This window comes from Trichechus manatus, unplaced genomic scaffold (genome assembly GCF_000243295.1).
Source record: "Trichechus manatus latirostris isolate Lorelei unplaced genomic scaffold, TriManLat1.0 scaffold00250, whole genome shotgun sequence".
Taxonomy (NCBI): domain Eukaryota; kingdom Metazoa; phylum Chordata; class Mammalia; order Sirenia; family Trichechidae; genus Trichechus; species Trichechus manatus.
In genome coordinates this window covers 1,880,538-1,891,278 of record NW_004444186.1, presented here as the reverse complement: position 1 = coordinate 1,891,278, position 10,741 = coordinate 1,880,538, and the positions used below count along the sequence as shown (strand labels likewise).

Below are 10,741 nucleotides of genomic sequence, written 5' to 3'. Positions count from 1 at the left end.
TAATCCATACTGAAGGCTGTAGTCTTTGATCTTCATCAGTAAGTGCTTCAAGTCCTCTTCACTTTCAGCAAGCAAGGTTGTGTCATCTGTATACCATGGGTTGTTAATGAGTCTTCCTCCAATCCTGATGCCCCGATCTTCTTCATACAGTTCAGCTTCTCGGATTATTTGCTCAGCATACACATTGAATATGTATGGTGAAAGGATACAACCCCGATGCACACCTTTCCTGACTTTAAACAGATGTATAATATTCTATTATATAGCTGCACCATAATTTACTCAATCCCCCAATGAAAGACATTTAGGTTGTTTCCAGTTTGTTCCCATCTTAACCAGTGGTATAATGAACATTCTTATCATAATATATAACCCTGCATATTTGTGCAAGTATATTTTCAAAATATTTTTCTAGCTATAGAATTTATGGATTAAAGAGAATGTACACTCAAAATTTTGATACTGCCAGATTATCCTCTAAAAATCTTACATCTGTCTACATTCCTGCCAAGAGTGTATGCAGTGCCTGCTTCCCCATGTTGTCGTTGTTACTAGGTGCCATCAAGTCAGTTCTGACTCACAGTGACCCTACATACAACAGAACGAAACACTGCCCGGTCCTGCGCCATCCTCCCAGTCATTGTTATGCATGAGCCCATTGTTGCAGCCACTGTGTCAGTCCATCTCGTTGAGGGTCTTACTCTTTTTCGCTGACCCTCTACTTTACTAAGCATGATGTCCTTCCCCATACCCTTGCCTATAATGGGTTTATAAGTGTTACCAATCTGATAAGTGAAAAAACGGTATCTCACCGTTGCATTTCTTTAGTTATGAGTGAGGTTGTACCTCACATGGACATGTTCTTATCACTAGAGAACTTTGAGTATATTTTAAAGTCTATTTACTCAAATCTTTATTTTTCAAATGCTGATATTAAATATAACTTTTATAATTTCTAAAAATACGTAACAATTTAGGTGCTTTAAAACATTTTTCTAAATTATAATGAAAACCAACTGTTTCAACAATAATAAAACCTGCAGATACTAACGGAAATAGGATATAGTACAAATAGTACCTTCATCATAGTAAAAGAGTTTCATGGTCAAACAAACATCATTAGGTAGAGGTCCCAGATTCTGCATTAGAACATAAATCTTGCGAATGAGGAGAATACTTGCTTTCTTGGTGTCAGCAGATGACATGCTAGATTTGTTGTTTTGGTTTTTACTACAAGAGAATCACACAATTTCTTTTATGAAACCTGTTGCTTCTAATATCATAACTTCACATTTTACTATTTGAGATCTTATTTCTTTAACAGCATTACATTATTAAGTTGAAAAGTTACCATAAAAATGTGTTTTAATGTCACTATTATAATTTTTTAAAACATCAATGTTAATATATTATAAACTAATAGCTCAATTTTACATAAATTAAACTAATATACATTTTATATAAGGTGTTAAAGGAAACAAATGATGGATGGTAATTATATTTCTAATCATTCAAGTATATATAGTTTCCTACTCTGGCTCTGTTTCCACAATTAAAATAGTATATAATTAACTACTCCAAATGTATTTTATATGCCTTGATAGTTAATTGAGAATGTGTGAGAAGTTTTAAATTAATCCTGAAGTTTGGCTATATAGTATTAATATGAGTAAGTGGTAGTCTGTAATGCAAAAAGAAACTATAGAACAATACCTTATGAAGTCCATTACTGGTCCATTACTGGTGTACTTGAATTTAAATTGGTAACATTCTGAAATTGTCTTAAATATAAAACATTGCAGTTATGCATCTAATATACAGTACTGGTTGCCAAATTGCTATGTATCACTTTTGTGTGACTCAAAATTTATTTGATCATTTTTTTCTGCCATGTTACTCCATTGGTCCATTGAGGCTTTCATGTCCTAATAGTTGATTCCCACGGTCTGGGCTTTTGGGCTCATCTTGGAGGGATATGTATTCCCCTACTCACTGTAATGTATGTTATGTATATTACTTGGAAGGAACTTCTTAGCAGGCAAATAAGGGAGGCAGCAATGCCTTAGCAGAGTGGCTAAGCACAGGGCTTAAATCCTTGCTATACTAGAATCACAGGAAAGTCATTTAAGCCTTTTAAGTCTCGGTTTCTCCAACTAATAAAAGGGATTGAAAACAGTTCTATCTCACTGGTGGTTGTGAATATTTATCAAACACACACTGTAAGCATTCAATAAGTGTTATTTTTATTAATGCATCAGTAAGGTTGCTCTCTTACTCAAAGGAAAACGTACAACTATAAAACACTTGAAAATAAATGAATATTTTCTGAACAACTGGTTAAGTCATAGCCTTTACCCAAATGATCAGCTTTGTCAACATGGACATATACTAAGCACTGATCACATGTATAGGTATCAGAGAAGACACATTTCCAGCTCTCCTAAAGCTCTAACATTTTTATTGCTTTCTTTGCATTTTAATGCTTACACAGGGATAGGGATTAGCTCTCTTTCTTTTTTAAAAAATCAGTTTGAATCTGCTTCTCTATGATTGAATGAAACACTATATTGTACCAGCTAGAGTGTAACGGCTAACCACCCAGATCATGAACTAGCTAGCCTTCCTAGGTTCAAGTCCTGGTTCTGCCATTTCTGCCACTGTGACCCTAGGCAAGTTACCTTGTAGTTAGGTTTTCTTATCTGTAAAGTGGAAATGATAACAGTAGTAACCATATGGAGGCTGTAGTGAACAAATGAGCTAATGCACACAAAGCACCAAAGACAAGAGCCTAGCATGTGGCTGGCACGAACACATCTTTCCTCCTTGTCTTTTATCTTCTGGTTTCCCCTTTCATTTTCTGTCCTCCTGTCTTTCCCTTAATTATCAGATGAACAGGTGGGTATGACTGCATTGGGACAGATAGTCAGAATTTAAAGATGAGTTTCTTATTTTCCTCAAACTCAAGCCCTTTCATAATTCTACAGAAGGAATATTGTAAAGAACCAGAAATCAGGAGATTTAGGTTATTTCTAACAGTTTCTAGCTTTGTGGCCTATAATCAACCACATACTGTCTCTTGTAGTAAATTTATTAATCTGCCTTATCTCAGAAGTTTTTATGAGGTTCAAATGTACAAATAGTCATGAAAGTGCATTGGTTAAAGCACAATTAAAAACATAAGATATTATAGTTTTATATTATTTTTAGACATTAGAGGCATTATGTCTCATTACAAACTCAAGCACACCTACCTGAGGGTCTTCTGGGTTGGTATATACCTATTTAAAAATAATTTACAATTGAGTTATTTAAGGCTATGTATTCAAGAAGAATTAAATCAGATTGTTAGACTAAATTATTAAGTGAACTCAGCAAAGCAAAGCAGAACAAAGCAAAACAAAATGACAACCCCTTGAAATATTAGTTTGTTACTTTTTTTCTAGTAAATAGATCAGTTGTTTGAATAAATCGACATAATCTATTGATGGTTTCAGTGTTATTTAATTAAGCAAGGCCGAATTTGACAGTCTTTATAGAAAAAAAGAACATATTATTTTAAAATACTTACAGCTAGAACAACCATCCTTAGCTGAAATACAACAAAGAACAAAAATATTACTTGTATTTTATAAAACATTTTTTCATGATAGATCATAAGAATTTTTTGCCCTATTTCAACATTTATTCCTAATAAGAAATAATTATTACAGAAGATAGGCTTCATATCATGTACACAAGGCTATAGTTTAGATGTTTCCTTATTCCCTAATTGACTAAGCAAACAGGTACATTACAAGCAATTAAAAGGAAAATATACATTGTAAAATAACACTTTAAACCTTACCAATGTGAAAACAGGTTTGGAAAAGAGAAAAAAGTAGAGAGTTCATGATCCTTAGCACTTAAGAAAGGAAAAAGGCTTTTGGAGACCTTCTAACCAGGAAATCATTCGCTCAAATGATCTGCCAAAAATTGAAGTCATCCCTGATTCTAATCTTTTCCTTACACTCCACAACCAATCCATCAACAAGTTGAATAAGTTCTACTGGCTAATCTGTCCTGAATCCATTCATTTTTCTCTCTCACTGCCATTCCTATCTCAGCCACGGTTACTTCTCACAAGGACTGAAGTAATGGCCTAAGTGCTACGCCCCTTACTTCCCATCTTATTCCCCTTCTACACTAGATTCTCTAAATAGTAGTCAGAGTGATTTTAAAAACTTTTAAATACAAATAAAATGTTGTTACATCTCTACTTAAAAACTTAAAATAGATGTTCTTTACACCTCAAAGAAAATCCTTACCTACCCAGTCCTGAATATTCTGGCCCCGCCTATGTCTCTAGGCCCCCTTCCCTGCTGCTCGTTGCACTCCTGTCAGATTGGCCTTCTTATAGTTCCTTGAACTCTCCAAATCCCCTCCAAGTCTTTGCTTTTGTCTGGCTGGTTTCTTCTTACTCAGGTCCAGCTTAAACGTCACCGCCTCAGAGAAGCTCTCCTAACAGTTCCATCTTAAGTTAGCCCCACCTCTCCATTTACCTCACACTTTTTCTAAAAATTTTAATGGCATTTAACACTATTGGGAACTATCTGATGACTTGTTTTATGGACTGTTTTCCCACTGTAGCAGGGACCCTTTTTGTCTTGTTGACCACTGCTAGCTTACCCAGCTCCTACCTAGAATATGTACTTAGCACACAGCAAGCCCTCAGCGTTTACTGTATGCCTTAATGAGGGAGTGTGGGGACCATCGATAAAAACTTACCCTCTTCACAATTTTGCCTAGGGCTGGACTTCTTTATATACATTGATAGAAAAGTGTACTAAGTATGCAAAAAGGTTTTTAGTCTATAGTAAAACCTCATGAGTTAAAATTTCACTAATTCAGAATTTGTGAAATTTTAACTCATGAGGTTTTACTATATGGAAATTTGGAAACCCTGGTGGCGTAGTGGTTAAGAGCCATGGCTGCTAACCAAAATGTTGGCAGTTCCGATCCACCAGGCGCTCCCTGGAAACTATGGGGCAGTTCTACTCTATCCTACAGGGTTGCTAGGAGTTGGAATCGACTCAACGGCAACGGGTTTGGTTTTTGTTTTTCTTTATATGGAAATTTATTTTTGAATTCTTATGAAGAAATAAATTAATAGTATAAACAAGATTGTAGAAGGCAATGTGAAACTAAGTGAATAAATAGTTCAAAAGACTTTTTAAATCATTAATTTTTGTAAGCCAATAGGTGTTATCAATACAAATGAGTCTTAAACAATCAAAACTGATTTGGCAAAATGGATTTAATATCAAATCCATTAGCTTTAAATGAGTTAATACTGGTTTTTAAAATATTCAAGTGTTCAGACTTTTTTAGTGACTTAGACTGGCCTCTGCCCAAGTGAGTTTAATGTTTTACTACAAGGTAGTTGCTATTAGAAATGCCAAAAAGAAAATTTAAAAACTTACATATTTTTTCTGTAAAGCATCATAGCATCCTAGCATCCTTAAAAAAAAAAAAATCAAGATTTTCTTTTTAGACTAAATATATTTCCAGAAAATAAAGTTCTTTTCACAAACATCCATATTACCTCATTACCAAATAATACAGGGCAAATCTGCTGCAAAGGACCTCTTTAAAGCGTCAAAAAGGAAAGATGTCACTTTGAGGACTAAGGTGTGCCTGACCCAAACCATGGTATTTTCAATTGCCTCATATGCATGCGAAAGCTGGACAATAAATAAGGAAGACCAAAGAAGAACTGACACTTTCGAATTGTGGTGTTGGCAAAGAATATTGAATATACCATGGACTGTGGAAGAACAAACAAATCTGTCTAGGAAGGAGTACAGCCAGAATGCTCCTTAGAAGCAAGGATGGCGAGGCTTCGTCTTATATAATTTGGACACATTATCAGGAGGGACCAGTCCCTGGAGAAGGACATGATGCTTGGTAAAGTAGAAGGTCAGCGAAATAGAGGAAGACCCTCAACGAGATGGATTGACACAGTGGCTGCAACCATGGGCTCAAACACAGCAAGGATTGTGAGGATGGCGCAGGACTGGGCAGTTGTACTTAGGGTCTCTATGAGCTGCAATCGACTCAACAGCACCTAACAACATTGACAAAATGATACAAACATTTCTTATCAGAGTTCTCTTCTTCTTAACTAGATGGAAACACACACACACAGTGTGGCAGAGATATAAACTGTTGCTAGGGAAACATAAAACAGCTGACAGCTATTTGTGGGGAGCACTGATGGGAAAATTGAGGCTGAAAACACTGTGCTAACATGGGTATGACAAAAAGGAAAAATTTAATGCAAAAATTCAAAGATCTGCAATACTGGTGTTTAAAATCCAGTGTTAAAGGAGGAATCACTAAAATTGGGTTAAACACTGGAAGATATCCAAGGTACAAAAAATATGATTTAAGAAAAAAAAAAATTTTCTATCTTTGGGTGTTGTTTTACTTACCACTTCACTAACTGTGTAGCTCCTGGACAATTTTTATCTTCTCTCAGAATTTTGACACAAAGATCTAAACACAAAAATGATGATATAAAGATCACCTTAAGACCAGTACTTAAGAACAGTAACAACTAGAAATTTTAAATGAGGATTATTTTGTTCAGCTGGATACTATATTATTAACAGCAGTGAACTTCCAGATGATTGGTATTGGTAATATAAAGGAAGAAAGGATCCATGGAAAGAAATAGTGTTTTATTCTTATTATACAATGGTATCATAATGATTAAGACTCATGTTGATGGATAGAAAAAAATTTCATTTTTAAAAGCTATGGAATACATAAAAATAGATATAATGCTTTCATGCCATCATTATCCCAAAGTCTAAGAATATTTGTTATGGACCCTTATCCCATTAAAATATTTGTAAAGGGCCAAGAAGTTAACTGGCTCTCAAAGACAAAGAACGCTCGCTGCAAAGAAGGAACCCGTAACACAGTGGAAAGGACTGAGAGGATCGCTCAGCCTCAGGTTCTTTATCTGAAAAATAGGGATGACAGCATCTGCCACACAGGACTGTACTATGAATGCACAAGATTCCATGCGTAACGTGCTCACCAGAGTGCTCACAGCTGGTGCACAACAGACGGAAGTTATGATGGTAGTATAAACCGGATGGACCTGTGTTATTTTTACTCCCTTAAAACAGCCCAAGAAATACACTATCACTCTACAAAGTTCTGCATAATAGACTGTTTTAATATTTAGTTCATCATTATAAGAGTAATGTCAGGTGAAATTATACTTGAGAAACTGAGGAAAAAATTTGATTAAGTATTTACAAAGTATATTTATTGAATATACTTTTTAAAAGCCACTTATACGTATACACAAAAATTTATACACAAATGTGACATTATTCCCAATAGCCAAAAAGTGGAAACAACTGAAATGTTAATCAACTGATGACTGGATAAGTAAAATGTGGTACATCCATACAGTGGAATATTACTCAGCAAAGAAATGAAGTACTGATACACACTGCAGTGTGGATGAGCCTTGAGTACATTACGCTAAGTGAAAGAAGCCAGTCCCAGAGGACCATATATTGTATGATTCCATTTATATGAAGTGTCTGGAATAGGTAAATCCACAGAGACTGAAAGTCGATTGGTAGTTGCCTAGAACTGGAGGGGTTGGGAGAAGTGGGGAGCGACTTAATTGGTATGGGGTTTCTTTTTGGAGTGATAAAAATGTTCTAAAATTGTACAACTCTGTGAATATACTAAAAAAACATTGATTTATACACTTTCAGTGGGTGAATTGTATGGTATGTGAATTACATCTCAATACAGCTATTATTAGGAGCCCTGGCAGCACAGTGGTTAAAGTGCTGGGTTGCTAACCGAAGCGTTGGCACCCACCAGCCGCTCCGAGGGAGAAAGATGTGGCAGTCTGCTTCCGTAGATTCATAGCCTTGGAAACCCTATGGGGCAGTTCTACTCTGTCCTATAGGGTTGCTATGAGTTGGAATCTACTCCACGGCAACGGGTTTATGGGTTAAAGCGATTATTAAAAAAACAGACTCAAAATCTCGAACACAAACATTATAGTTTTAGAGCAAACAAAAATAAAAACCTTTTAAAAGAAACATTGTCTTACCATCTAGATATCTTGTTCCATAAGCACATTCTGGAAATATTCCTCTCAAATACGTGATACAGGACACTGAAACTGCTAGGAGCCTCTTCACCAACACCAGAGACTGCTGCTCAGTTGATATTTTATTGGGGAATACCAGTGCACTCTACAATTCAGGGCAAATGAAAGCATTTTATTAAAATATGTTAGAAAACTAAAGATTTCCTGAACCTAAAATAGAACCAATTTTGTGTAAGCATGGTACCACCCGAAAGAATCCCTCCCCATAGTGATTAGTAATCTATCTCCAGGAAGTAGGTGAGGCTTCTAAGATAGGAGAGTGTTTTTCCGGTAGCAGCCTAAGTTAACATGCAAAAAGTGCTTGAGAATCTTGTTAAGAATTGCAGGTGAGCTGTGTGTAAACACACAATACATCAGTAGATGACACTGATTTCCTTTTTAGTCACTGAATACGTTTAACACAGGTAACTGTCCTACAAGATCCTGTGCAAAGATGACCATTTTAGCTTTGTCTCATTTTCTAGGAGTGAACTGCTCTGAACAATAATTTCATTAAAGTAACAAAACCTAATTTAGTTGCTCGACCGCACTCAACAACAACTACCATGTAAATAAAATTTGAACCAGCGATGTAACGCAATGCATCAAACATCCAATAGAATTCGTTAATTCAAAATAGTTTAGCAAATATCTTCATTTCTTAGAGCATGGAGTTTCCTGATGTCATTAAACCCTAAAACAGTCGACTCGTAACTTTTGAAATATAAAAATAAAATAGTTGAGACTTTAAGAAACAATAAAATTGCTAAATTAAGGTCTATTACAATGCAAGGAGTCATACCACGGAAGTTCTCTGTAACTGAGCGGTGGCCATCTTTCTGCTGACAGTATTTTCTTTAGTTCAACCTTGGGACACAAATATAAGCTTGTGTTAACTTCAGAAGTTACTTTTATCCCTAACATCCTAGTTTATTACAAGGAAAGTCAGAAAAAATATTCTGTGAATAAATTAGAAAATTTCTGTCTTTAAAAAAGTAGAAGTTTATATTGCTATTCAACTATTTCGAGTAAGTCCTAATTGTACGCCGTTTGCATGCCTCACGTAAACGGGTTATTAAGAATCAAATTTCTCTATTTAGCCTTGGGTGAAACTCAGTGCTTTTTAAAAAGGCACAACCTTCCTTTTCTTAACTTTACGGTATTTAAGTATTGATAACATTTCGCTGGTAGATATTAGAGAATGAACAACTGCCCCGCTAAATTCCTTTAAAATGACCTTTTAATGTTTATTTTTAAAATCTGTAGTTTGAAAATGACCAGATCAGGTAACCCTCCGTCACTGAACTTGAGCCTGGCTCTGGATATAACATATTTTCCCAAGTGCAACAGCCGAAGAAGGCAACGCAAAACGCCGCGACTTTTGGGACCGATTCTCGTTTCCCCTCACGACCCCGGAATCCCGACCCACAGGGGTCGCTGCGAGTCGGCCGACTCCACCGCAAACCTATGGGATTCTGACGTCGGGTTCAGTTATTATGCTTTTTACCCCATTTCATTTTTCCTAATGAGACAATTTAACTAGAAGGGCTCACAGAAGCGTCTATTTCCTGTAAACGTGCTCCATCAACTTATTCTGATGAGACTTGGGCTAGACGCCAGCGTCAAGCTAATCTGAAGAAACTCTTGAGGAAAAAATAGGTAGGTATACATTTTTTCTTCCAAATATTTTGTCATTAAGACATTTAAGAACTTAACCGTAAGCGAGAGGTGACAGAAAAAGAGATTTAAAAAGCAAAGAATAATACGTGTAGACATATATATATATTACGGAACGTCTGAGGACCCGACTCCAGCGACCAGGAAAGCGGCTCGAGGAGGCGCGCGCTTCGCCCGGGGCGCATGCGTCTTCCTTCAACGGCCGGTCGCCCGCGAGGACGCGACAGTGGCCTTTTGACCTCAGTCGAGGTCAACTTTCCCGCCAAGAGCAGCGCAAAGCACGCTGGGAATCCGCAGCGAGGGGCGGCGCGGGCGCCACACGTCACAGCCCGCACGAGCCAGAAACCCACACGGGAAGGTGAAGTCATTGCGTGTGCAAAGCCTTCCCGACCCAGAGAGCTTTTCTGCGGGGACCCAAGTGTTCTCATCAGCCGTTTAATTCATCGTATTAATTTGATTATTTTTTATTTGGTTATTGAATCCGCCACATAATTGCATTCCCACTATATAGTGTCCTGTGTCTGCAGGAAACCACTTGCTTTAGCGGTCTGCTGGTTAGATTTCGCCACTGTATTGTATCTGTGGGGACAATGGATACGTTGGAAACAAAATCCTAAGATCATTTAGAAACAAACTCATAAAATCAGAGCTGGCAGGTACTTAGCTGATTAGTAGTATAAGTTTCTTATTTTACTTAGTTATATATTCCAATAAATTGTGTAAGCAGTGTAAACATAATGATTCATAGATTTGGATGTTTGTATTACCAGTTAAAAAACAGCTACCTCAATTATGAAAAGATTTGCCCAAAGTCATTCAAATCAGAGGAATCAAGATTAGAGACTTGTTGCAGGGTCAGAAATGGTGGAAACTTTGGTCTAATAATTATTTTGCCTT

General features: G+C 36.5%; 1 protein-coding gene across 2 annotated transcripts in view; it reads right to left on the bottom strand.

Annotated features, from left to right (window-relative positions):
- HORMAD1 (HORMA domain containing 1) overlaps positions 1–9,002 on the bottom strand; it is a 21,186-nt gene extending 12,184 nt beyond the window's left edge. The window contains exons 1-8 of one of the 2 annotated variants that reach the window (XM_004389569.2): positions 8,970–9,002; positions 8,129–8,273; positions 6,471–6,534; positions 5,460–5,496; positions 3,569–3,589; positions 3,252–3,278; positions 1,714–1,781; positions 1,079–1,230 (exon numbers count right to left, since the gene is read on the bottom strand). In XM_004389569.2, coding sequence (XP_004389626.1) covers positions 1,079–1,230; positions 1,714–1,781; positions 3,252–3,278; positions 3,569–3,589; positions 5,460–5,496; positions 6,471–6,534; positions 8,129–8,273; positions 8,970–9,002 — 547 coding nt within the window. The remainder of the gene's footprint in view (positions 1–1,078; positions 1,231–1,713; positions 1,782–3,251; positions 3,279–3,568; positions 3,590–5,459; positions 5,497–6,470; positions 6,535–8,128; positions 8,274–8,969) is intronic. The other variant, XM_004389570.2, reaches the window with a different exon arrangement.
- Positions 9,003–10,741: the final 1,739 nt, after the last annotated feature.